The 27,443-nt window shown below is 43.3% G+C and overlaps 4 protein-coding genes across 6 annotated transcripts in view; 2 read left to right on the forward strand and 2 right to left on the reverse strand.

Annotated features, from left to right (window-relative positions):
- Window positions 1-90: 90 nt before the first annotated feature.
- Window positions 91-4,445, reverse strand: Atg5 (autophagy protein 5). Of its 2 annotated transcripts, XR_011545822.1 has the most exons (6): window positions 4,188-4,445; window positions 3,867-4,072; window positions 3,456-3,778; window positions 3,103-3,244; window positions 2,387-2,557; window positions 91-2,315 (listed from the first exon to the last, which is right to left on the reverse strand). XR_011545822.1 is itself a non-coding variant. In XM_070657355.1 (5 exons), exons 1-4 carry the CDS (start codon window positions 4,341-4,343, stop codon window positions 3,135-3,137), a joined length of 795 nt encoding a protein of 264 aa, XP_070513456.1. In that variant the 5' UTR covers window positions 4,344-4,445; the 3' UTR covers window positions 91-2,557; window positions 3,103-3,134. The 2 variants fall into 2 exon arrangements, 1 of the variants encoding a protein (XP_070513456.1); XM_070657355.1 differs by having other exon boundaries at window positions 91-2,557.
- LOC139103028 (uncharacterized) lies at window positions 2,440-3,064 on the forward strand. Its single transcript, XM_070657356.1, has 2 exons — window positions 2,440-2,577; window positions 2,645-3,064. Exons 1-2 carry the CDS (start codon window positions 2,482-2,484, stop codon window positions 2,843-2,845), a joined length of 297 nt encoding a protein of 98 aa, XP_070513457.1. The 5' UTR covers window positions 2,440-2,481; the 3' UTR covers window positions 2,846-3,064.
- A 918-nt stretch (window positions 4,446-5,363) lies between the features above and the next one.
- Window positions 5,364-27,443, forward strand: part of LOC139102601 (retinol dehydrogenase 10-B) — a 61,164-nt gene continuing 39,084 nt past the window's right edge. Inside the window, exons 1-2 of the mRNA XM_070656649.1 lie at window positions 5,364-5,812; window positions 5,918-5,962. The gene's annotated coding sequence lies outside the window, so the exon portion shown is untranslated. The remainder of the gene's footprint in view (window positions 5,813-5,917; window positions 5,963-27,443) is intronic.
- LOC139102588 (uncharacterized) lies at window positions 5,987-26,046 on the reverse strand. 2 transcript variants are annotated; one of them, XM_070656619.1, is made up of 4 exons: window positions 25,823-26,046; window positions 10,575-10,919; window positions 8,115-8,258; window positions 5,987-8,027 (listed from the first exon to the last, which is right to left on the reverse strand). In XM_070656619.1, exons 2-4 carry the CDS (start codon window positions 10,916-10,918, stop codon window positions 6,785-6,787), a joined length of 1,731 nt encoding a protein of 576 aa, XP_070512720.1. In that variant the 5' UTR covers window position 10,919; window positions 25,823-26,046; the 3' UTR covers window positions 5,987-6,784. The 2 variants fall into 2 exon arrangements, with proteins under 2 accessions (XP_070512720.1, XP_070512718.1); XM_070656617.1 differs by lacking the exon at window positions 25,823-26,046 and having other exon boundaries at window positions 10,575-12,515.

The following is a 27,443-nucleotide window of genomic DNA, read 5'->3' on the forward strand; positions in this document are numbered from 1 at the left end:
TACGTAACTTACGTCGCGGCTATTCCGCACGCAGGAGCTCGAATCTCTCACGAGAGTGAACGAGATGTAGAATGCATACCACACCACGAATTCCTGCTATGCAAATGCATGATTTATTATCCGATGCTTATCGTCGCGAGTCCGGTAACAGGGAATAAAACGTTCGCTATTAAAAGGAAAGGAAAATATGGGCTGAATGACACACACATTTCCATACTCGCGCGCCTACTCTCCGCAGCTAATGGTGATGATGATTAACCAGTAAATGTCACTTACGCCATAAGAAAATAATAAAACGTTAATAAATTCAATTTTTTAATTGTCCAATTAAAAAAGTAAACAGACGTCGACGAAACATGCTTTCTAATTAATACTCGCACTTGCACAAAGATGGTTTATTATAATAATAGAAAAATAAATTTGAATCTATCGATTGATCATTGAAAAAATGTTATAGTATTAGCCGCAGCGATAAACAACTTCTCGCCTTATGTTGCAACGTAAACGACTTGGTGTTAATGCATTTGAGCAAGCTGAGTAATTATTATCACGTGCAGCAGTGAAGATATGAGCTTGAAATCAATTTCACACAGAGCACTACTTTAGCGTCAGTAGGGCAATTGATTTCAACTACATATATCTCGAGGTTTTCATCATGTAATAAGGCAGTCAGCTCGCGATTCTCCGCAACGAATTTTTACGAGACCGTAGTTCGAAAACTAAATTAATTAACTCTGTTTCGATTCAAGTATCATACACGGGGAAGTAATAATTTATTTAAAGTACAAAAAAGAAAAAAATAGCAATGCACTTCTTGCGAGAAGTCTATTTATCGGGATGTCAGTTCACCGGAGGTCTTCGTAAATCAACAGAATAATAACGTTTATCCATTTTTATTATATACCGTATATGCGCCGAGTGGACCTTGAATCGAAGCACGACTATTGCAACACGCTAATCGACATGAATAAATGTCACTGGCTGATGCAACGCAATTAGGAAGAGTGCAGTGGCATGATCAGGAAGAAAAAAAAAAGAAGAAAAAAAAAACGCCGATGGAATGTAACATTCCGAGCGAGTAATGAAAATCGAATCGCGATGGTCGCCGATCTCGGCTTTCCCTCGCGACTTAACGGTTGTCTGGTCGCACGACATTTAAGCCTACGTTTTAAGTCTACGTTCGTCAGACGTTATACGCATCTCGAAAAGCGTTGAGAATACAATAACGAGTCATGTAGCATTTAGACACACGGCCGCATGCTCCCGGAATACCTTTCGGTCCGTTCTCCAACCGGAAATACAAAAGCACCCTGAAAAGACTTTGGCGTTGCTCCAACGTCGTCCGAGCCACGGCTCCTCCGATTTCGCTTGCAGAATAGGCGCGGCGGCCTGACAAAAGTTTCGGCGATCGTTCCCTCGTGCATTGACTTTTGTAGGCGAGTGGCCCGAGGTAGAAAACCTGCGATAGGAAGTGTGTCATAAAACGAGAAATCGTATCCCCGCGAACTCGATACAGCGATCCTGGTAAAACAACGCGCTATTTGTCAAATACTATCATTACCCACGGACTTTTTAGCGATCGCGATACCCCACGGCCGCGGTTTCTACGTCCCACATAAAGTGTTTGTTCTCTCATCGCGATTAAATTAAATACAACTTTTTCGCTGTTTTTTTTTCTTCTTTCTTTTTTTTTCCCTCGAAAGTTAATCAGGTTTATCGAGGAAACTCGTAACTGCATTGGTACGGACGCGTTATCGATTTTTTTTTTTTCGAGCTCAAGATTGACGTCATCGTGATTATGTTAGACCAGACTGTGATGATCGAGGGCTGGGACACAGCGTAATCGTGAGTCAATGTGGAGATGATGATATATAAATCGAGACCGAGTACCGCGAGAAGAGACGAAAATAAATCTGCAACGTGACATCAAAACGAACGTCACGTTTGAATAGTAATTCGGTCCGAGAGACCTTCAGGCGCATAACACCCGAGCAGGAGAGATGCTCATTTTCGCGACGGCTAATTATAAAGCGTACCCGCACTCCGAAAGCTTCTCTTCACGGTACACGTGTTCCCGATGTCACGCGGCAAGGAAGAAAAAGGAAAGGAAGTCTCGTCGTAATCCCCGCGAAGCGTCGTGAAAATCACTGTTTGCGAAAGGCTAACTCATGCATATTTTTATCTCGGCGGGAGCTCTCCGTTTTCCTTTTCTCTTCGGCTCTTTCTCTGTATTTTGCCTTTATCGTAATTCTTCTTATATGTACTGTGATATTGAATACTCAATTTTATCTTTGCCTTTTAATGTATTGTTTAATCTATTAAAACCAATTGCATTTAGAAATATCAAAGTAAATGAATATCAGATTTTAAAAAAATTGTTTCTTACCAGATTTATAATTACAGATGTAAGAGAGACCATGTAAACGTCGTGGAGAAAGTACACGTTAAATGCAGACAAAATTATACGGGATGTACCTATAAATGACTGCGTGTTATGTATCTCCAGAAGTAACTATTGTCTTGAGCAAGGAAGAAATTCACAAGAGATACCAAGACACTGCAAAGATTATATTTCAAGTAAGAAAAACATAAAATATATTTAAACAGAACAGATTTTTCTAAACGGGAATTTGTTTAACTGTAGGAAGGCCAAAGCAGAAAGAAGGAAATCGACAGCTACTTGAGTTTTGGAAATAGTCGCAGAACAATGGAATATAGTAACAATGGAAATCAACCTGTTATCGTACGCAAACCTGCAGACTTTGTGACTACACAAAATGCACATTTATTTCCACGAATGCCGATAGAATATCGCAAACTAAACGAAAGATGTGCGATAACTTAATAAATAGAATGTTGTAACTATTAGTTTAATAAACTTAGCTGTTCCTGTTAACATTACAATATCGATTGCGTGTAAATTATATAATTTAAAATTACGTTACTTTTAATCTTTTTATCATTTGTTTTATGTGCACGATAATCTTTGGTAGGCCAACTAATTTATTAAAATAAATATAATTGATTCTATTATTGTAATTAAATTTATGAAAAAAATTATAAAATAACATGTATAATAATCACAGAAAATAATTTACTCACGGATAAAATTGTTTCTTGATAATAAAGTATTACTATGTAATTACAATTAAGTGAAGGAAATTATCTGGGTAACTTAAATGTTCAGACATCCATTGAAGTGGCGTCTCTAATGGTGGTACAATGCCATGAGTCCTTACTGTAACTGTAAAATCATTTATCAAGTATTAGTTATGTTAAATGAATAATATATATTTAGTATGGTAAAATTCAAGTTATAACTTTTCGTAAACGATCACTGTTAATTTAAACTTCAAAATAACCATGTATAAAAATATTTCAAAGAGAATTTGATCAATTTCAAAAAGTTATGTATATATACATTTTTTTTTTTTTATTATAAAGTAGAACAATACCATTTTCTTGATCAGGGAACACTTCATTTAACAAATGCTTCAAAGTCTTTCTTTGACCTTCCTCATTCATTGGTTTTACAAGTTTCTGAATATATTTGTCTTCACTAGTATAACAGCGGAAAGGTATATACTTAAATCCTTCTTCTGTGCTAGCTTCCATGAGTCTACCATTTACTGACCAGAACTGATCAAATTTATCATTCATAATGCCATTCCACAGCTGTGTGTGATCTTTTTTCTGCATACTAGAAACAATTTGGCCTCTATGCTTCAAAACGTCGGCCTCTTTTATACAAGAGAGGAAATGTGCCTCTACAACTTCTCTAAAATTGCATAGAGTCGTATTTATATCACCTACAATTATCAATAAAATAAACTAACTAAAATTAGCATGTTAAATATGTTACATACTTATTTTGACAGTGCATTAAAACATTTTCTGGAAACTTATCAAAGTGAACAACAATGTTCCAAGGTAATTGAATGTCATTAAAATAAATGTCCAGTAATACACCAATTGGATAGTGCCACTTCAATGGCATACCATTGAATTCTAGCCACATTTCATGCTCTTGCTTGCTATCACTTTGTATATGCCTTATGAAATGTTTCCGAACCTAAAACAAAACTTCTGATTATTAAGAACATTTTTTTTTATTGGTGGTTAATAAATATTTGTAGAGATTCTTTCTGATAGCATACTTTCGATGAAATTAACCGAAAATCTTTTACCTTTTCTGTGCACAGTGGAAAATAACTTAATCTAGGTACCATCAAGTAGAAAGGATCTGGCCCTTGTAAATCACAAATTTCTTCGGAATTGAGAGTAAAACAAACTGGGATCTTTCCATCCCAAATTTCTCGAAGTACCTCACGATCACTTGCCATCGTGTTAAAAATATCGCGTCGTCGTAAAGTAAAATGTAGCTTGATAGTAAACAGTCGAAAAGTTAGGTTATGTATCGATCTAAGCTACTACCGCCACCAACATTATTTTAGCATTCAATAGTCATTTATTTCGCTACATTATCGATAAGATATCATTATGCATAAAATGATATTCTATAATTACAGATTGCAAATCAAATCAACAGATTAGCATTGGCTACATTTAATAAAAGGGCTATTTTGCATGTTTTTACAGCTGTGGTAAAATGTAAAATATCGATTGGCATATGCTTTTAGTTTCAGCCTTTCAGCCAAGATTTACAGCGAACATTTATCGGATTTACAAATTTTACAACAGATGTAAATGTAGTATTTCTACTGAAGGCCAATATGCCAAAGTTACAAGAAATTGATTCGAGCGATAAAAAAGTCATCGTAGCATGTCTCGGACCTAAAAATTCATTGCATATTGAAAAGTGCATAATATTCAGTGCATATTTCTTGCATAGAATGTCGAGAATTTTGTAGCAACAGTAATAAAAATTTTAATTTCAGGCTTAGGAAACGCCAATGAGCGTTCTACGCATGCGTGCGCCGCAATTTCATCTAGCTACTTGCAATACGCAACGTTTAGTCACTGTACGTTCGACCGCTGATTGAGTAGGACGCGTGCTCCGCAACGGGACATAGTTACTCGGTCTTACGAACTTTGGAGCAGCCGCGGACGGTTATTTCCTTCTGTAGGTTATCAGTGAGTAGTTCTTATCTATCGACGCGTTCCGTGAACGTCGAAATTAACATGAACAGATAATGATAGCTGCGAATGTCGTGTTGCTCGCGAATGCGCGCGCAGTTATTTTAATTAGACGATTCGCGTCGGTCGTTTAATTCGGAAACTTTATTCAAGTCGTTTGAGCGATCCGAAGAAAGATATATCGCGAGTGTCTTTACGGGAAGATTTACGCGAGTGTCATAGACTGGAGAGATAGACATTTTCGGGCGGTTTTGATTGACTGAGCGATCGCAGCCGGTTCGGTCGGCAGTTCGTCGAGAGTATTTTGCGGACAGAAACTATAATTACGAATTTCGTTTCGCTCATGTATCTGTGCGTCGTCATTACGTTGAAGTAGCCGGCTCGCATCGGTCGTTTAATTCGGAAGTTTTATTCAAGTCGTTTGAGCGATCCGAAGAAAGATCTCTTTACGCGAATGTGATAAACGAGAGTGACGGACCTTTTCGGACGATTTCGATTGAATGAGAGTTTGCGGCCGGCTTAAACGGTAGTTTACTTCGGGAGTGCGTTGCATTGTCGCGCGATCGTAATTAACAGCGTTTCTCGCGAGTGTCCAGTGGAAGGATGACTCGTCTCGACACCCCCAGTGCGTGGAAGGATGACTCGTCTCGACACCCCCACTGAGAGGAGGAGGAGGCCTGGGAGAGGCATCTTACCTTGGCAGTGCATCCCATAGGTAGATATTACTTTCATTTGCTTAATATTATTAATTTTTCGTTATTTATCGCGATCGTTTTGTCACTTTGCTATCCAGTGTTTAAATAATTATATATATTTTCAGCTTTCGTGGACCAGGCTTGGGATGGCTTGCCTCAGCAGAGCATGGGTAAGTAATTTAATTCACATAATATTAATAATTTTTTGTTATTTATTACAATCACTTTATCATTTTTCTATCAATTAAAAAAAAAAATAATAAAATTTAATATTTAGTAGAGAAAGAAATTTTAAATTATTTATCAGTTAACTCGCCACACATACATATACATACATATAAATTTCTATATACATATGATACATATGATATGCTTTAACATAAAATACGGATATAATTGTTAAGCGTCCTACTTTATAAAAACTATAATTTTTGAAAATCAATTCTAATTGATAAATTATTGGGTGGGAAGCCAATTATTCTGCGCATTTCCGTATATACTTTTCGAATGTATTTACAACCTTATATTACGTTCCCTGTTCAACTTTCATCATATTCATCAGCATTTTAGCTACCTAAATTAATTTAGTTAGCCAATTCGAAAGCAGGAACTTTGTTTTAAAATGAACGACGTCGAGTTGCACTAGGCACCGATTACATTTCATTATCAGTCCGATTTAGTACAACTGTTTTTTTAGCTACAGATTGAGCAATTCTTATTGATACAAATTCTTGTCCACTTTTAATTCGCTTTCATCCTTTCGCTCGCCTGAAGCGCTTATCTTTTTCACATTGTATGCTATTAAAATATATTTGGTTTCGCAATGTAATTAGAACTTTTAAATGATAAATTAAATTATCATATTTATTGACTGCGTCTAAAAATTCGTCGTGGCGTTTCGTTTAATTAATTAGTATCTTTTCAAATATTGAGAATAAAAATTCGTACTGACGACTAAGAGCTTTTTGGTACGTTGACAAGCTAATTGTTCGTTATTTGTTGATCGTCAAGTCCAGTGGTAGGTCTTGCTCCATCTCGGTAACGTTTTCGTTTTTTACTCTGAGGTCTTGGCCGCATGTGTTGTTAGTGTCCGCGATGTTGCTCCACATATTCTCTAGCCCGTACTGCAAATCTACCGAGCCTAATAGATGCCGGAAGAGCGGATTCTGTGTCTTGAGAATAAGATCCGAGAGAATCTTGGTTTTTTGTAAAATGCTGTCGTTACTGTGCACGCAGCACTTGTGCCGGCAACAGCAGTCGCTGCTGGTATCCTTCACTTCCTCCTTGAGCGGTGTCTTCTCCACTTCCATTTTCAAATCCTCCGCTCGCTTGATCACCGAATGTCTCACCGGGTCGCAGGTAATCGCGTTCTCCTTTTTGCAAGGCGTACTGTTGACGATCGATTCGATATTTCTATAGTCGACCGTGGTGGTCTTGCTAGCGTACTCCATAGACTCCTCGATCTTGATAGGCGTCGATTGCATTCCGATGCATGGCATTGTGTCGGACACTCTGCCCGGACTCGAGTGAGGCGACGACACGGAGATATCTTTGATAATAGTAGTTCCGGAGGCGTACATAGGATTCACTTGGATTCTTTCCGGTATAATATAATTCTCGTCGTACATCCTCTGATAGATCTTTACGTCTTGCTCGTACGGTTTCGGCGGGGTGACGTGCTCCTGCTCTTTCCGCTGTTCTTGGAGATTGTATATGTTGTTCCATTCGACGAAGTTTCTCTGCTCTTCAAAGCTGTGGCTAGTCTTCGGACTGCAGCCTGACATACTGCTCTCAATGCTGGAGTCCTTCTTGTCCGATTCGGAATGCGCGCTGCTGCTCTGCTTGTCAGGTGAATTAGCGTCGTATCTCGTTTTTTCTTGAACGTTATTGTCGTCGAAGCTCTTTTCTTGTACCTTGTCGTTGTTGTTCACGTAATGGCGGTAAGTTTTTACGTGCTTCCTTAGAGAAGACGGATCGGTATACCTTTTCGGGCAGCCCGGTACCTTGCAATAATATGGCTTATCCACGGCGTGAGTTCTAGTATGCTTGAATCTATCTGAGGAATTCGAATAGGCTTTATTGCAACCCTCGACGGGACAGACGTAAGGACGTTCGCCGGTATGAGAACGCGCGTGAATCTTCAGGTTCTCAGCTCGGCTGAAGCTCTTGTCGCACTGGAAGCAATGATGCGGCTTCTCGTTCGTATGCGTCCGTACGTGGACCAGCATCTTGTACCTGCGTAAGAGACACGAGTGTTTGTCAAGAATGTTAAAGCAATTTCCGTGCTACGCGCGCACAATATTACATTCGTCGGGATTTTACCTTGCATTAAACCCACGCTCGCCTCTCGCGCATCCTTCCCATCCGCAATAAAACAGACCCCGCGGACCGGGCGCCGCGTGCAATCTCCCAACGTGTCCCGCGAGTTGCTCCAGAGACGTGAACCATCGCCCACAATCTTGCCATCTGTAAAAGTAAAATAATTTAATTTAATAAATAGAATTTAATTAAATCAGTTAGTATAAAATGCATCTTTTTAAAAATGTAACACAGTATTTTTTCATTAATTTCTTTCTTCGATTATTAATCGCTTTATGAAATTGCAAGCCGGAATTAGTCGCGAATAATATGTAAATGTAGCTGCTTTACGTTGCTCTGAAGTATCGAAATATAATTTGCGTCACACGAGCGCTCACTGGCTCGTTCAATTGATACCAATTGTGGTAATTTTGCAATTGCCGCCGTTTGACACCAGTTTATCGTAAGAGACACTGGTATTCGGTCTCGAACTATTCCAGTCGGCGAATTCTTTCAATTTAGAGACACGGATGCTGGTCCACAGGAGGTCGTGGATCAAGGTAATCTTGAAAGGTTTGATTGGTTGATCATTCGCGACGACGTCTCGTTTTCGTTGATTTGACTCGCAAATTATAAGAGTCGTACAAAGTACAAACTAACTTCGGTGTATAAATTCATGACTATTATAATTAATTATCTCGCGTTATTTAGTGACCTATAGCCATAAATTAATAAGCCGTGCACGTGTAACGAGCCTCTGAATCTTAATCGTATTTTTCGTCAAGATCGGTTACGTACGTAATAATTAAAATAGCCTATATTTAGAAGCGTACAGCTGATGTCACAGACAAGTGTGCCTTGATAGGGAATAACGATATCCCCTCCGTCATTACGAGTGTTCGAACTTTCACGTGTCCATCGCGTGGAAGAAATATTTTCTTCGTGATAATCACACTCTCCAAAATCTCGCAACAGTAGGACGACCCTCTTTACGATTTTATTCGTGCCGCGGATAACATCAGAGTCGCGATATTGAATTCGATATATTACGCACATGCAAAAGATAAATAAAATTATAAGAAATTTTAAACACGCGGCCCTCGCGCACGCACGACTCATCCACTTTACGAAATCACTCTTTCTGCTTTATATTCGTTTACTCTCGGAGCAGTCACTATCGTCGCGAATTATATTGAGTCTAAATTTTATCGAGAACTCGTAGACTTTGAATATACCCGCTCGCAAAACCTGTTTACCATTAAAGATACCGATCCTCCTCCCGCGAGGATAAACTGTCTCCGGAGATTTGAATTCCGCAAAAAAAAAAAATAAAAAAATAAAAAAAAACCGCATCGAGGAAGAAAACAAGTAGGACTTTTAATCTCGGGCGTTTCGAGACGGTAGATGCACTTGTCGAGATGAATTATAGAATTTTCTCCCGGTATAAGAGAAGCAGTAAAAGACCTCCGCGACATCGGCCGATACGGGAAACTGGTTGTAACTGGTATGTAACTGGCACGTGTAAGCGCGTACGGATATATGCACATCAATACGGAGAAAGATAAATTAGCGTCGTTTAAGATTAATACAATGTCTACGACCAAGTGCAAACGAAGTGAGACGACGACATTCGATCGTCTCGAGTGTAATTTCTTTTTTTTTTTTTTTCTTTTCGCGGCGGCTCTTTGATAACAGAAACGCGAGAAGTGAGGTGTACACGAAGCGCATCGCCTTGTATATTTTACAGATTGCCTTGTAGATTTATCAGATAAAATGTATCGTTGGAAAAAGCATGCGTCGAAAAATATTAGTAAATAGGTGGGAAATATATAAGATAAGCAGATGAGAAAAATGCGAACGTGGATTAAGATAAAATAATTGATTCGGATAAGTTAGAACGGAAGAAAAGGGAAGGGAAGATAATTAAAAGAGCTTGATAGGATTATATGGCTTGTCTTGCGATAAGAGAAAACGACGTCAATCAGGATTCGAACACACACGCGTGCATCGCTGACTGATACAAGAAAATCTGTATTGCGTTTAGATAACGCAATCTCGCGAAATCGTAGTGGGAAACTATCGTGCGTTCTAAGCTGTAAACAAGTGCAGAATTAATGGTGAATTTGATGCGACTCGAATAATCCAATCCAATTGAAAATAGAAGAATTGATTTTTCACGCCGGCGCTTAATAAAGATATTGAACTTCTTTTTAAAATAATACGACGGCGCGACCTTATCTTTTTCATTCTTATCGTAGCTTGTCTTTTAACAATAATGATACAATGAGCGCTGCGCACTAGAGAAGTAATGCCCGAGCAAACTAATTAATTTAGCAATTTAACTTTCTGGAGATATTTAAGAATTTATATACGACGATATTTTGAGCTGTACGAATCCTTGATTTATGCGGTTTATATAATTGTATAGAATTGAATTATTAATTAATTATGAGCTACGTTAGTTCCATTCTTCCTTTCTCTTACCTGCATTTGAGTTGGGCGTTTTCACCGGTTCTGATGGTACCCAGTTCCAAGCTCGAGCTGGATGCATCCGAATCGCTGTGCGCTGGACTCGGGGGTCCGCCGTTCCCCGGTGACACCCCCAGCCCGGTCAAGCTGGCGGCCGGCGAGGCCCCAAGTTCCTCCTCGGCCGGCATCCTCCGCGGCCAAACCGGAAGGTCCAGCGGTGGTTGGTGCTGGAGACTTCCGTAGTAGCTCGAGACCGGGCTGGTAGAGTAGCCGGTAACCGGGCTGTAAAAACCCGGGACAGCTCCTAGCAGGGTGCCCGGGTAACGAGCGGCGCCGTAGGGACCAACGTGAGTTGGCATTCTGCCCGGAACATAAACGATCATTTTTTTCATTACTTTTATCTCCGATTTTAACCGATATACCAATTTGCCGAAGACGTGCAGATTCCGTTCAGTCGTCACTTTAATTAATTATTTTTTTTTTTTTAATTTCTTTTCGTCTAATTTGCGTTTTACGCCTGATTATGCGCACTATGTGCGTACGTGTGCGAATATAAATACGTGAACGTAACACGTATGAGTGCGAAAAGTCGCGTCCGATATTTCTCTCGAAAAAAAAATTTCCGAGTAGTAATTTTGCTTTTTAATTCAGATGCTGCTACTCGATCTTTTTTAATGATCTTTCACAAACATATTATCCTCGAGCAATGTCGTTATATTAAATATCCCTGTCGCTCAGAGAAAATCTCAGGAATTTTTCGACTCTTAAATAATTAATATTCAATTTATTTTTTCGCTTGAAAATTTTTTTAATAACAAAATCATTAGCTGCCACGGCCTTTCATGCCTTGAAACAATTTCAGTCTTGATTTCGTCTCAATTTTCAAGTCTCTCGCTCAAGACCTGTTCGTCAATAAAATAATTCGCCGTTATCAATTCGAGTTTTTTGTTTTTTTATTTTATTTTTCTCCTAATATCGTTTATTACGAAAATTGTAATACTTTATTTCTGGCCTCTCTCGAAAGTCTCCTCGACGAAATCATCAATTGTACCACCAATTACGTTTGCTTCGCAAACAATCTCTTTTCGCCCAAGCTCCTGTAGCTTTTTTGCCCTCGAAAAGTTCGCCTTACTAGCGATTTTCGATGACGCCGCTTTTCGGTAGCGTCGTCGCCGTCGACGTACTCCCTCGAGTTTACGTCGCCGTGCAAACCATTGGATTTTTACACAAGACTTTCCAGGTCTTGCACCCTCCTCTCTGCCTTCCTGAACACCGTAGGTACGACAAGTCGCCCGCAATACACACACACCACCTTGCGCGCACCTTTTACTTAGTCCGAGTCCGTATCGTCAGATATATTTGAACCGGTTGGACTTGAGTATGCGGTAGCTCAGGAATTGCTTGCTGTACTTGATCGAGAACATAACTGGGCTGGACAATCGCGGCGAACGAATCATAAGACACTGCCGTTGCACTTCCGGAGAGAATCTTTACGCGTGTTATTTTTATCTAGTTCGTATACGGCGGTCGAAAGTATTTAAAACAATGCGGGTTATACTCGGAGCTACGAAAAACTACTTAAACGACGGTAAATCGCGGAAATATCTCGATCGGTGCTAAGAGAATCCCATCTTTCTTGAACGCATGTGGCTCGCCGCGCTTACTGATGGTGAAAACGATGCGCCGTAGAGGAAGAGGAAGACGTAAAAAAAATCGTGGTCGGAATCGACGAACGAGCGATGAATCTTCGTCGGGGATTGAGCTGTAGTCGCCTTAGCTGGCTCCTTTATAGCGCTAGAAGATCTATAGCTATTTATTTACCGTACTTCTTTTTTATTTTTTTTTTTAATTATCTTCGCTCGAGCGCCCGAGATGAAAGTTCGACGTGACCAGAATCGTATCAAGCGGTGCTTTAGTTAAACGAAACGTGAGGGAATATTAAACTGATGGCAGTGACGAACGTGGAGGCTTATATATGGTCGCGCTATCGCTTAGTTTCCCCTCCATGAGTCTTACCAGCACAAAGAAGAAGGCTGATAACAATTTGTCGCATACCCGCCCGTTTCGTAATAGCTCTGCCTTAGCAGATGAGCTAGTATCGATTCAACATAGAACTAATTTAACGGCGAATCATTAGGAAATACATATACCTCGAGAATACAGATACTACGTTGCGGAAAAAAAAAATTTATAAAATTTATTTCAGTGTTGTAAAACTATTTTTTTATGTCGAATGTCTGCGGATCTCTCAAACTAATTGTTAAAATTAATTAAAAAAATTTTAAAAACGGATGGGAGCGAGTAAATAATATATTGCTGGAAGGTTACGTTACGGTTGAATAAAAAATTGCATGTTGTACGAAGAAAAGCGATAAAATTCCTTTTATTTTTTACGTACATCCTGTTGATGAAGCGAAAATCATCTCGTGTCGATCCGCGGGAGAGAGGAGAAATGATAGGGTTTATCTCATGAACAATATATGATAAGGTCGCTCGGTTACCCCCCGCATCACGTAATCACGACCCGCCGAAATTGACGGCCCCTATCGTTGATTTCGTGTCTCATGCGGCATACTGCTGATCATCGCGAGCGAGAACAAAGTCCGCGTATCTTCTACAATGTGGCGATGTATTATCTGCCGTATTAGCGCGTCGGTGTGAATGGGCCGGCTGCAAGCTGAGTCAACAGTCGTCGCCGTCGCGACTCGGTAATTTCTTCCCGGCGGCGAAGAATCACGCGCTCGCGAAAAAATGACGACAGCGACCCTGGATGACGGCCGCCGGGGCACCTTCGATCCGGGGGGGCCCCCGTCATTAGGAAGTGGCCGTTCGTCGTCGTTTCGAAAGGCGTTCCGGCGAAGGTCGCGCGTCGCGGTTCTCCACTCGAGAACACGTTTCTGGCACGATGACGCAATTGATAACGGCAGGAGGAACGATATGCGCGGCTTAAAAGGAATGACGATTAAAACCGTCGGCGAGAACGTTCGGCGATATCGAAACGGATTAAGGATCGAGCGGACATCTGCCCGTGGGCGGGAGCCTTAGTAATTGAACGAGCTCGCGTCGATGATTGCGATGATCGCGCCCGGGCGCGATGTGGCCTCGCAAAGATCAGCAGGATCGTTAGGCGGTGTCGCGATGTCGCCGGCTCAGTTTGCGCGGTACTCTCAATTACGCCCGTATTCAGGATTCTTAACGCGCGGAACAGGAGCCGAGCGTAAATCCGCGATGCGGCAAAAAGAGGGATCGACCGTCGTTATCGCGTCGCGACGTGTTCACGGCGTCACGGCGTAGAGTATCACGCAGAGGAAAAATTCCGCGTTACATAATCCGATCTGCCACGAATTACTCGTCGCGACGACATTAACACCGAACGATCCAATCTCGCGATTGGTGGTAAACTTTCGTAAACACCAGCCAATTCCCGACTTATCTCAATGCTCGTAGCTCGTTAATTAAAAGGGGAAAGGGCGACGACGTTTCTTCCGGCCAACTAATATCTCGTAGGCGCGCCGCTATTAATCAACCGGGACAACTGGTCAAGGTGATATTATTTTCATTCTCGACGGGCATCTCAGAGCCACTATCATTATCTAATACAGTAAAGCCTCGAATTTATTTCCGTTATCTGAACGTTTGTTTTTTGAGCGGTCCGTTATTTGAGTGTGCCACTTCTACCTCGGTGAAGTTTCGAAATTGGAATATTTCACGAGATACGAAGTTCAATGTCATTCCATATATGTGCTATATTTAGAAAATGAAGAGCGCTTAATTTTCTCTTCCATCTTGTTTATTTGCCGCGCTATATCGCATCGAGGCTGTAAACGCGTTTACGCAAATAATTAACGGCGCCATTAATCGAGATCCTTAACTCCCCGTTGTAAATTGTAATGCCAAAAGAGCGATTTATAAAGGCCACTCGGTTTCCCGAGTGGGAAATACACTTCTCGCAGTCACAACAGATGTCGTAAACGCGCCGCACCACGCGCGCGTGAGATAATAGGTGCATTTGCCACGGATGAAAAGTCAGACCCGGGCCTCGTCCCGTCTTCCACCTCGTGGAAGATGATCGCGTCGATCGACGCGTACGTTGGCAACGATCGGGCCGTATGCCACGCGAACAAAACCCGGGAAACCCGTCGATTTTCTTCGATCGTAAAGGAAAGATGGACCCGATGATCCGTGAGAAATCTCCCTTTCCCGTCTCGCGCAAGCTGCGGCTTTGTTCGACCGTCGATTGTCTGATTTATAACGCGATCGTATTGCAACGCGACGTCGTTAATGACCGTCATTTTCTCTTCTCCATTTATCCATTTCTTCCGCTTTATTTAATTTTCTCTGTGATATTAAAAATGTTATCCCTTTTCTTTTTTTTTTTTTTTTTTTGAGATTTTTTTTTCGCACGCGATCAGTATAGAAATGTCACGAGAATTAAACATCGTCTGATGACGGTTCTTCGTCGGGGTGCTAATTGAAGCGCAATCTAATCTCGTCGCGACTCGCGCGTCTGGCAATTCGAAGCAAACAAGTGAGGCTTATCGGGATCAAGATTCACCTGTTGCTATCTGTACAAGTGGTTCTCAATTTCGTGGAAAAATTTTTCGTATTAACCGTGATTAAAGAAGAAGCGGCGAGATGCGATTACTTGCTCCGCGTAAAAAAAATGCGTTGTAAATTTATCCATGACGTTACCGAAGCTTTACGCAGCGTCTGCATGATTTTTTTCTGAGAAAGATGAGGGAATCGGTTCGCAAAAGCACCGGGGAATACGTGAGGGAGCGCACACACGTTATCGTTTCTGACTTCGAGATAACACCACTGAGGGGGTCTCCTCGCATTAACAGCGTCTGATAACCGAATAAACACAAAATTAATGGCATCCATCCATTACTTTAGTATCGCGTCTTAGTATCGGGTATTTACCGTTATTTATTGCTGTTGCTTCGTCATATCTGCCAGAAACATTTTTTTTTCCTTTTTTTTTAATCGAGCCTCAATATCGTGTATATCTTTTAAGATGGATCTTTTGCGGTATTTAAAAAAATAAAGAAGTGTGAAATTAATTGGATCAATAATTCTCGAAAAATTTATATGCTATTCGGAAAAAAATAATCGTTAAATCGATTCGAATAATTGGACGATTCGTTTGACGGGGCAGAAAAAAAAAAATGAGGATGGAGTCATATAATCTTTTTCGACGACAGGCCAGATGCCAGACGGTCGATAGCCGTTGAAAAAAAATGCAGGATTGACTGTGGAACACGAACGCTATTGTCCCGTGATCTTAACTTTGAGAACGATCCTCGCCGGAGCGTTGCGCTCGTCCTAAACGATCGTATCATTCATTCGGGATAGGTTTTATAAATTTTATGGCGTGTCGCTTACAATCTTGGTCGCCGTTGAGGATAGCTGGCGAAACTGTTATACATTACAAGAAACATTTATCTTGAGCGTTATGGTATCGCGAACGATAATTTTTTATGCGAAACTATTTATAATATTATCCCTTTTGCGTGAATCGTTGTTCGAGAATCGACCTCGTTTCCCGAAGAATCTTTTAGCTCTTTTACGTGATGTCGTTACGGGGTCAGGCAACGGACGTTCCTCTCTTCTTTTTTTTTCCCCCCCCGATCGATTTCACAGGCGCGCTATGATTTATACCGGCACGCCGACGATACTAGAGATTCCCGATTCATCCTCCGAGAAATACCCCCAGCGATCTCACCTCGGCGCATTAATGAATATTGTATGGTCACCTTTCCCTGAGTAGCCTCTATTCGGCCCTCCCTCCTCTCCCCCTCTGACCGTACCAGGGACCGCTGGTTCCCACCCTTCATCTCAGATGACACCCCACGGACCGAGCTGCTGGCGTCGGCGTGCTTTGATCTCGGGGGAACGCGGTGAACAGGTAGAAGAAATCGAGAGAAAGACGACGAGAACGAAAAAGTGGCGGAGAGAGAGAAAAGGAGGCGGAAGAGGGAAAGGGAAAAGAAGGAAGGATCTCGGCTCGACGGACGTAGATTCCACGATGGCCAATGGAGAAGCCGGGCCTGACTCTAAACTCGAGAAAATATGTTCGGAGTCTTTAGATTGAGATCCGGGAGAGATAGCCCTACACAACTCGGCCTCCCTTCTGCCCTCTCCCTCCTCCGCCTCCCACTATCTTCGCCTTCACTACTTATGATGCGCCTAAGGAACGCCGAAAGAGATTTTATTTCTCTTCACCTCTCCCCCGCAGATCTTTCATTTAGATTTAATTCCCGTGCTTTCCCTCGGGGATACCATCGGGCCCCGAGATCTCTCGAGAGACCCCCGGCTTACCAAGCCGAGGCGACCATTTCGGTAGCTGTTATGTCCTTTGGAGCCTGTTTACGACGATTGTGAAAAATTGTACCGCCTCTCGCCGGTACAAGCTTCTCTCAGCGGCGGTTTCGTGCTTAACGTCGCGGCAGCTAATAATTTGCTTTCGACATTCCGAATGCCTCCTTAATTAAAATTATGTCTCAGGCGCGCGGTAGTAAAATTTGGCAATACAAGCTCATCATTATTTAGCGTCGGATTCTATTTTTAAATTAATTCCCATAGGAGAACGTTTAGGCGCGCGCGCGTTTGAGTTTTAATTGGTAAAAATTAAAAAACAGGTACGGGGCTTCTTTCTCTCGACTTCGACGGAATATTGATGAGATGAAACCGCTCGCTGACCTCGGCCGGCGAATATAGCTCTCCCCGTTGAATTCATTCATTAACCTTAGCTTCCCATCTCGATGGGAAGAAAGCCCTACGGGAAGCCCGTTTCGAGGGAGAAACCTTGAGGAGAAAATTGGATCGTCCCGTGCTCAGCGAGAGACCACTTTCAGCCGCGACGAGGTGGGAAATCGAGGTATATAGATCGCGTGGCGCTTTGCGTGTGGTTTCCTTCACAAAAATACCGTCGGAGGTAGGAAGGGGGTGCGCGGTCTCCGCCGTGACATAGCCGCCGTGGTACCACCGTGCCTCTCACAGCGGGGGTTGAAATTCCCTCGGTTCACGCAGCAGTTGCCGTCGAGTCGCGCTCTCAGTGCTTTTCGTACTTTTTATTTAGTCGCGCTGTCGGGAAAAGGGTAGAGGGGGATCTCGAGAGAGACTTTGCCCTTTTTCTTTTTTTTTTTTTTTATCTTCCACTCTTTCGAAATCCCCGCTGGCGGCATGGAGCCGGCGGCGGCTGCCGATAGTCGCGCCGGCCTCTCGAGTGTCGTGAGAGAAACATATGGACGAGCGAGAGGCCTCGGGTTTTTGTCCTCTATGGAGACTCCTTGAAAATTCTGAAGCGATCCTTGCCGATTCCGTCGGACGAACAATTTACGTTCCCTCACCGTCTACCGTGCGAAAATTATATTCGTCCGTTACGCGTCTCGACTTCTCCGATCTCAGGGAGTTTTCTTCCGGTCGAGTCTCCGGCGCGAAGTAACCCGAAACCGAGGACGGAGGTCAGCGAGTCGGGGGATGAACGACATATTCCCCCGTTGATTTACCGCGCTTAAAGACGGAATATTAATATCGCAATGGCGTGCGCCGGTCTCGGTTTCTCCAGCGTGTGCAACCCCACGGACGTGAGTCTCGTACGCACTCACACGCGTGCGTACCTAACGCGTATTACGTACGGGACAGGAGGATGGCTACCGGTCGCAGCGGGAGAGCACGGCGGGGGTCCTCTACCTCCGCGCCGACTCGAAACCTTGCTACCGAAGGAAGAAGTGAACTTTCATCTCGCTCCGCCACCATCTTCCACCACCACGACCATCTCGTTCTCTTCTTTTTTTCCTCTTTACGTGCCCTCCGTTCCTCTTTCTTCTGGCGTAAGTGCACGTTTATCGGTCTCTCTTTCTCTCCTCCGCGCTGGCAACCTTCCGCCGATCTTCGCGATGCTACCACGCGTTGATTCGTCGATCTTGCTCAGTCACGTGAGGTTTATAAGGCCAGCAGCAGCAGACGGTACGCCACTTGTTCGCCGTGCCTCGCTCCGCGAGCTGCACCGCACTTCCGTTTTTTTTTTCCTTTTTTTTTGTGGGCTCCCAAACCGACTGAAATTCGGGGTACTGGTGCAACGCGAGCGTAACACAGTCGTCGCTGTAGGATGTAATAATTATGTCAACCGGTATCCGTTAGGCGACCACAAAAGCCGAGACAATGGAACAACATCTGTGCGGCGATATAATTTTGCACAAAAGCGAGGCGAGCATGATTACGCCGGGAAGAGATTTATTTTATCTGTTCGAGAACGATATAGTCAATCCGTTTCAATAAGAAAAGAAAAAGTATATTAAAAAAAAAAAAAAAAAAATTGCATGAACGGAAGACGCGCATTCTCACTTCACAGCGCAGCTCCGCAATCAATTACAATCGTATAGATAAAAAGGGCAACAAGATTTCGTAGAGTGATAAGGATTTCTATCTCGCCGATCTGTTAAAGATTACAATTCGTATTCGTGCGGCAATATAAAGACATTATGGACGCGATATGCACGGGGCGAAGGACAACAGAAGTCTGACCGATGTCGTGTAAACGCTATGGGGGTCTGACGAAGCCCCCCGGGCTCGGCGGCGGCGGAGCGCCGCGCGGGGCCGCTCGCTCGGCGCCAGGGGCCTATTAAAAATGATGCTTAAAGAACGAATTATGGAAATGAGCCGTTATTCCAGCTCCGGGCTCCCATATTACCGACGACTTAGTCTGTTCGCGTTGAAATTACAGGTTGCGAGCTCCCTATCTCCCTTTTCGCCCCCTCTCATTCTCTTACCTACTCGTCCACTCCTAAGCTGGACAAGAGGGACCACCTCCTTCGGGGTGGAATACATTACGTTGGTTTTCGGAATTGAAGATTAAATCCTCCCGCCTTGGGGTCCCCCCCCCGTCTCTCCCGTTCTTCCTGCATTCGTCCCGCGAAGCCGATCCCGCACGCGTGCGCGCGATACACGATTGTTCGCCAATTAAATAATTTTGCGATTACGCCGCGGTAATCGTGCGGCGATCTTGAATCGTCGGCGTTATTATTGCAGCGATGTAACGCCGTCTTAGAAACGTAGGTATCGCAAAGCGGTATCGAAATCGCGTGGATCCGATTTAACTCCCGTGATAACGAATGATAATTTTTTTTATAAATGGAATATATTCCGTGCTATTTTCGGGCGTGCTTCGATACGTATTATTTATATCGTTTGTAAAATTAGAAAATTTAATCGTCCTGCTCTCTCTCTCTGCTTGGTGGGAAATTGATAAGATCTTTACGAAAACAGATTAAAGTTCACATAGGTTTATTATAGCGATGTCGTGCAATCAGATATTTTTATTGCTACGTAAAATGGTTTAATCAAACGATTTAATTCTTGAAACATTATTTGAGATAGAAGCCGAAACGGGCAAGGCTTTATTCCTTCGCGTAAAGTATCGTGCGATCGTGGCGATTGCCTGTTTAAAGGGATTCACCGGAAGTTCAGTGATTCAAGCAAGTATACCATTACCTGGGGCCGAGAGACCTGGGCAAGGTCAAAAATAAATAGAACAGTGCACAGACTCGTAGTATCAACAAAGATCTCTCTGGTCATGCCGCGTTGTATAAATGTACCACCGTCGGGGAGATCGGAAATCTCACCTTCGCACATTTCTCAGTTTCTGAAAAGAGCATGCTGCGTGCGGTAACATAGGAAGGAAAATATTTGCTAACTCCCCATCCCGCCACCTCCTCCCCTGTTTGTACGACGCGCAGGAATGCCTCGGCGAATGACTACACGGGAGGTTGAAGGAATATTTTTGCAAACACGGCCACGTCAGATCCGAAAGCTGTGCATTCTTTTCCGGAGAGAATGCCGTCGCCTTCAAAGACTCGGTCGCCGGTTTTTAAACAATATTTTCGTAGAACTCATAATGCCGGGCATAATAAAGAAAAATAATTATTATATCTCTCGTGAAATTTTACTTTCGAGCCCACCGTCATTATTCTCGGGTTACACGCGGTACACAACGAGTAACCGTGCCGGGACCTTTCACAGGAAACCCCCAGAATCACGGTTCTCAACCCGCCTACGTAAACCGATAATTAATCACGAATTTCACACCTTCAGTAGACCGCACGAAAGAAAACCATTTCAGAAGGACGCGGAAGGGCCCCACTCCGTATTTCAGACCTCGGACAGAGATTTGAAATGAAAAGAATCGAGGGAAGCGGGGGGGAGGGATGTCTCTAGACCGTGCCAACATGGTATCGTAGAATTTTTGTGTTGGTGTGACGAATCGCTAAACTGGACTGCATTGACAAATGATTCGAACATTTCGTGGCAGGGAAACCGTAGGACCTCCCACATCGAATAAATGCTGCCGTTGTACGTTTTCGTGGCCCCCTTCTTTCACCTTCTAATTTTTTTTTTTTTTTTTTACATGTTCTGTCGCTCCAAGGTTAAGGCCGTGCCAAGATGACACGGTCATCGAGATCGGAAATAGACACCGTCCTCTTTTTCGCGAGAAATTTTTATTTCTTAATAATATTCACAATTAGCTAAATAATTTCTTATTCGGTATCATTTTCATATCGCTGTTAAAAAAATTTGTTGCTTTTTAGTGGGGACGTATATAAACGCGAGAGTACAAAGAAAGTCTCGGCAAGAATAGTGGCATTGTTGTGCAATATCTTTTAAGTATGACTCAATGAGACTATCGTCCTTTTAACAATAGCACGAACACTGCACCCGCATTATGCCTGTAGTTGAGCAATAATGTCACCTGTTAAAAAGCTAATGGATTCATAAAAGCGATTAACTAATACAGACTATAAAGTTCGAATAAAATATACATATATATTCATATAAAAATCCATCGAATAAAAGACGTAAAGAGAAATATCTAGGGAACGCGCCTTCTCTAAACGTGGCCCTCATGATATTCCTTAAATTACAAGATAAAAAAAAAAAAAAAAAAAATCCGTATAACGATAATATTGGAGAATTTACGAAGCCGAGAAATTCCTCATACGCGTCGAAAGTCTCGTATTATCAGCATAAGCTGCCGTAGACAAATGTGAAAGTGTCTCGTAAAAAGAGCCACTCTAAACTTGAGGTTGGTCAAGTTTCATTTATGACACACGTAGGCAGCGCGCACTAAATTCCAGATGTCAAGTGTGGGTAACGACGTCCAGAGGATATCGGGGATGAACGAGCAAAAAATTCGGGGAATGCATAGTCCGTGGGCCCTCGCAGCATCTCTCTAGGGGGTTTCGCGTAGAACGTGCGCGAGAGTCCGCGCGTTGCGGTTCGCATGTGCACAGAAATCCTCCTCCTCGTGCCTCCGCGTGCTTATAGCGTTTCGCATGGGACGTCTCGACGCGACGTAAGACATCGTGCCGTACCACACACAACGCGACACCTCGGCCGACCGAGTTGACCGAGGACTCCGGCAGGACCACACACGAAGGATCGCCCCCTCCCCTCGTCTCTTTCCCTCTTTCTCTTCGCCACTTGCCTTTGCGCGTTCTTCCTTGTTCCTCGGGAAAAATAAAAAGACGGGGTAAGCAACACCGGTGAAAGAACGCGGTGGCGGGTGCGCGCGGAGGAGAAAACCGAGAGGAGTCACTTAGCCGTCATGCTATTAACCACGTTCGAAAAGAGGCCTCGAAAAAAGCTCCGGCAACCGTCCGTGACGCCTCGTTACGGAATCGGCACGGAGAGTCGCGGCGAGTTAAAAATGTAATTGAATGCGTAATTGCCGCTCGAAATTAACAAGGACGGTAGCCGCGACTGCAGGTTGTTCCGGGAGGGTTTTAAATAATGTAAAAGTAGCGCGAATAACTTGCGAGTTTTTTTTTTTTTTTAGAAGAATTAAAGGTAATTAGAATTAATTATTTATTCGTTTATTTAGGCTAAATTTTTTTTTCCCAGCGAGTAGATTATTAAAAAAAAATTTTTTTAATTATGATATTTGGTAGTGACAAAGTTAACTGCAGTTTTATTGCATAATACGGGACGAGACTGACAAAGAACAAGCGTCGTAGATCGGGTAGGATTCATGCGGGCGAAAGAAATTCTCTGGTGCATGCTTGGTAGGGGGCTTCCCGCATTGTCATTAATTGCGTGTTTCCAAACGCTGGTGGCCCATTGTACTCTTTAAATTCAATACTAACCACCGTTAGTGTGACAGTAAAATCTTTGCTGCCAACCACACCTACAAGCGGAACCAAAGATACTGGTCGAAGGTTGTCTCACAAAAGAGCTTCCTCGTCTACGATCACCGGCTGCGAGAACGAACTGTTTTTACAGGTTGAGAAAAGAGTAAAGGTTGACCAGTCAACCAAAACATTTCATTGTTCCGTTTATGGCGTGTTTCGGGTATCCATGCGACCATTTCGTTCATAAAGCTCACCTACGAAAAGCTGCATCTCTCCCTTACGTCGCGCGAGTAAATTGAATAAAAACGAGGCTCTACCGGGTGCAGACACTCCGCAAAAACTCCGCGCAACGCAGGATGCAACGCGTGCAATCGCGATTTTCTATCAAACGTGTCTGGTCGAAAATAAGACGATTCGTTGATACGGAGCGTCGAAAAAGTAAAAGTAAAGTAAGAGAAAAAGTAAAAAATTATCCGACCGTCGTGCTCGTTCCGAGATACACGAGAGATACATAATTGAGACGATAAAAATTACGATATTGCTTTACAGCAATTGTCCCGCCGTTTTCCAGTTATTAAATTAAAAAGTATATATATAATAATGCATGATATATTTATATAAAAAAAAAAAAAAAAAAAAAAAAAACTTACAACGCGCACGGCTACGGTGATTTTCGTCAATTTGTGCAGCTCGTGAAACACCAGAACGAAACCGCGACAAAAGAAACCGTTAAGATCTCGTCATTCTCCGAGCGACTTACCGGGGCACCGGTCGCCCAGAAGCCCGTGGATTCCCACGTGGGCCGTCGAAGGATGCGGGCCGAAAATATGCAAATTTATATGCGTATCCCAGCGCGCGATTCCTCATCCTGCCTGACTGCCCGGTTTACCCACTTGCGACCGGAGCCCGAAGACCTATGGGAGCCACGCCACTCTCTCTTTCTCCTTCTCGGAGTAGTCATTACCATACGTGACCATAAATGAAACCTGTCTCGCCTATCCCGCGTAACAATAGGACAATCGTTTCGCGCTAGACGCAAAGGCGTCATACGTCGTCCCATACGTGCGCATACATATGCACCCTCCGTGGGTCCCGCAAACTTTCCTCGAACTCCCTCTGCGTGCCCCCGTTATCCTTCTTTCCTCCCCGTGCTTTCCCCCCTCCCCCTTCCGCGAGGTGTCCCGGAGACGCCAACGGTCCTGCGACAGGATACCGGTTCCGACGCGCATCCTGAAGCGGGACATTTCGTCCTGCTTCCAGCCGCGCGGTCGCGTCATTGTCTAGGTTGAGATTAGGCGAATTCGAAAAATGACTCGGGCGAGGCTGAAAACCGTGTAACGGTCGCCGATGGGTTCATAGGTGATCGTCTTTCTGGATTTCCTTTGAGCGAGTCTCGGTCAACGGCCGCGCGAGGCGGAGATTTCTAGGGACTGGACCCGATCGGGGATTCTTCGAGCACGCCGGATGATTCGTTACGACGTGGCTTAGAACTTTTTTTTTTTTTTTTTTTTTTTAACGACACATTTGACCAACCAGCGACCTCGTTCCGAGATGGAAGTAATGTATTAAAAAATGCAATGCCGCGGCAGTCTAAAACTAGTTCTTTTTTTTTTCTTTTTTGCAGAATTTTTATTTCGTGATCTCAGGATTTATACCACGAACTTTTTAACGTTAGCCTTTTTACAAATAAATTTACACAAAATATACTTCATGAAATTAAATAATATTTAAATAGATTATTAGTGACGCGCCGGGATAACTAAGCAGAGGTACGAAGAAATTACGTTAGCGCAATTTATTCTTTGCATTATGGCCCTTTCATATTTTCGTAAGACGATCTCCCTGCACTCCCACACTCTGAATGAGCTGCACGTATTTTTACGCAATTTCATTGAACCCGCAGTGGGTCACATTGTTGCCGGGGCACGATGCGTCCAGAGGCTCTCGATTCTCGTACCTGACCTGAGATAATCTCATCCTGGTACCATGCGCTTTATGCCAGGGAATCTGCCCCCTAACCCCCCCTGCGTTTCTCCCGCAGATTCGAAAATGTCTATAGGGGTCCTGCACGAAAGTATACCCCATCCTCGCCTCGCTTTTTTTCTTTTATCTATCATTCCTCCCCTCGGCCTGTCACGCTATGGCGAATTTCCTAGCAACAACGACGTTTGTCACCCTCTATTTTTGTCATTTGAAAATTCTGAGGGAAAATTCTGCGTTCACTCTCGGGGTTGAAAAATAGATTATCCTCGAGATCCAAAATCGATTTTTTTTTCCCGAGAATCTCAGTCGCGCTGAAAGTTTCGGTAGGGTCCGATTTGTCAGCTGAGGTCGAGAAGATTTTGTTAACCACAGTTTACATTAATTGTAAAGTATAGCGACGCGTTTCTTTTTGACATAAGTTTATTGTGAAATATTTAAAACTAAAAATATCGGAAGGCAAACGAGTATTATAATCTGCACGTCTTTGGTCAGTTTTACAAAATTGTAAAGGTGATTCGTCCTTCGCAACCTTTCTCACGTCTTCGAGCTTAGGAAACTGGTTTCAAAGGCCTTTCGGTGCTGTCGTTTCGTGGAATCTCTAGGAGATCGATAGCTCTCCTCGAAAATTTGATCGCGATAAATCGTGGATCAATTTCGGTACATCAAGCGAAAAACAAAAGAAATCATTTCTCGTACGGGCAGCAGCGCGAGGTGACAGCTCCGAAGATCTTGTTAAACCAGTTGAATCACGAATGCGATTTTTTCGTACTTGAGCTTTCTGTTTTGTTTTTAGTCTCTCATTATACGCGAATATTCTATTTATATATTCTTATCGCTTTGTGGTTTATTTTAATTAATTTAATTACGCTACATCTTGTATATAAAATCGTGTAAAAGCTCGAACTTCTAAAATATATTCATGTACAATAAATAATTTAAATATCAAATCAAATTTTCTAAAGTTATTTAATTTATGACAAACGTAATTAATTATATTGATACTGATTACGATTTTTATATGACAGTCAAGAGAGTAAAGAGAAAGGGAATAAAATATGAGAGACAAAATTACAGAACCGCCTACGAAAAAATTACATCGGGAGAAAAAAAAGAAGCATACGATATTTGTGAAAGAAATAAATCGTAACTCACCAACAATAATTTAGTCGATTCTGTCGATTTTCTTTCCGATCATCGAAATCCAAGACCCGTGGAAAAATCCCTCGGGTGTCCTCCTCGTGTCAGAGCCACCTCACAAGCCAGAAGAAAATCGAAGATTCTCGTTCCACTTGCCGCGACGTATCGTTATTTAGGCGTCGCGTATGCCACGCACTTTTGTGACAGTGTGCGACCGCAGATCAGCGAAAATCCACGTGGTCAGGCACAAGCGGTAATATTTATGTCACGTGACGTTAGATCTTTATGCGAGCGTTTCGCGGTTCCGAGCTTGGCGCTTTCCTCGAAGACACGTGCGAGCACTAGGAGGTAGAAGAAGATAATAGAGAAGTGGAGGAAGAAGGGCGAAAAAGAAGGAGAAGAGAAAGAGCACGCGGAGTGCGAGGACGACGAAGAAACTGAAGGCTGGAATCGAACTGCTGGTTTCCAAGGATGCTCGGTTTGAACTGAGAGCACGAAGAGGTCCCTCAAGAGTCCCCGACTCGGGTGTGGGTTTTCGGTTCGTTTTTCCCTTTTTTTTCCTCTCCATCACTCTCGCTCTCGCGATCGGCTCTCTCCCTCGCTCCCGGCCAGCACCTCTTTCCTTTTCGCTACGTGGGTTTGGTCTCCTGGCTTCGTTCATTCGCTCGCTCTCTTGCTCTTCGTCTTTCTGTAGTGTCGTCTCTTTTGTTCCTTCGTCAGAGCCGACATCGCGGCGTTTGTGGGCCCCCCGGGCCCCTGAGAGGCGGTCGTGCCATCAGGAGAAGGGGGGCTCGAACCTAACTCAACTCGGTTGAAACAACCCCCCACCATTTGTTACCCTCAACCCCTACCTCCACCGTCATCCTCCGCGGAACCCAACGAAGGAACGGAGGTGTTTGCTAGCTCGCCGGTGGTAGATACGTGGCAAACCACGTGCGTCGCGTACAGATAGTATTTAAACACGAGACGATATATATATATATGTAGTAATTTTTCTCTTAATACATCAAGCGAATAATATCTAATGACAATTGCACGGAACTTAACCGAGAAATCGCTGACGTAGGGCATAAAGCAATCGCGAAGTCGAGGGAACGTAATTCACTCATAAATAGAATTTCTATATCTATTTTTCGGCCATCGAGGCCGGAATAGAGCAACAGCCGCTATTTGCACAGGCCGCAGGCCGCCGAAAATAATTCAAAGCCGCCGCAAATATCCCACGGAATCACAGATTTACCGCGTGAAATATTTATTCTACTTCAGCCACTTATTTGCGCGACCTTAGATCAAAACGTCGTTTGCGACACGTCTGCGTATATGAATGTAGTCGGGCTCGGCGGATGATGGGCGCGGAAGGGATAAGAAAGCTGCAAAGACTCCCACAGGGCGACCCACACGCACGCACACGCTCTCGAAGGGACATTGGCTTCCCGCTCTCAGGCTCCCGTGCATACACGCGCGTGATCCCTGTGCGTAACGCACACGCGTGCACCGCTCGCGAGTAAGGAGAAGAATCATCCTAATATACCCCGGGAAGACGTATGCGAGCCCTGCCCCCCCGCTTTGAATGCGTTTCACTCGCGGTGCGTGTAATGCGCCCGCTGCTGGGCGCGTGCATTCACGATACGCTTGC

Source organism: Cardiocondyla obscurior, linkage group LG05 (assembly GCF_019399895.1).
Source record: "Cardiocondyla obscurior isolate alpha-2009 linkage group LG05, Cobs3.1, whole genome shotgun sequence".
Lineage (NCBI taxonomy): Eukaryota > Metazoa > Arthropoda > Insecta > Hymenoptera > Formicidae > Cardiocondyla > Cardiocondyla obscurior.

Excerpts from the sequence above, each read along its gene's own strand:
- LOC139103028 (XM_070657356.1), top strand. The coding sequence starts at position 2,482 with ATGACTGCGTGTTATGTATCTCCAGAAGTAACTATTGTCTTGAGCAAG. Across the intron at positions 2,578-2,644 it reads CTGCAAAGATTATATTTCAA|GAAGGCCAAAGCAGAAAGAA; the intron begins GTAAGAAAAACA and ends GTTTAACTGTAG.
- Atg5 (XM_070657355.1), bottom strand. The coding sequence starts at position 4,343 with ATGGCAAGTGATCGTGAGGTACTTCGAGAAATTTGGGATGGAAAGATC. Across the intron at positions 3,779-3,866 it reads TTAATGCACTGTCAAAATAA|AGAAGTTGTAGAGGCACATT; the intron begins GTATGTAACATA and ends ATGCAATTTTAG. Across the intron at positions 3,245-3,455 it reads GTTCCCTGATCAAGAAAATG|TTACAGTAAGGACTCATGGC; the intron begins GTATTGTTCTAC and ends ATGATTTTACAG.
- LOC139102588 (XM_070656617.1), bottom strand. The coding sequence starts at position 10,951 with ATGAAAAAAATGATCGTTTATGTTCCGGGCAGAATGCCAACTCACGTT. Across the intron at positions 8,259-10,574 it reads AACGCCCAACTCAAATGCAG|ATGGCAAGATTGTGGGCGAT; the intron begins GTAAGAGAAAGG and ends TTACTTTTACAG. Across the intron at positions 8,028-8,114 it reads GAGCGTGGGTTTAATGCAAG|GTACAAGATGCTGGTCCACG; the intron begins GTAAAATCCCGA and ends TCTCTTACGCAG.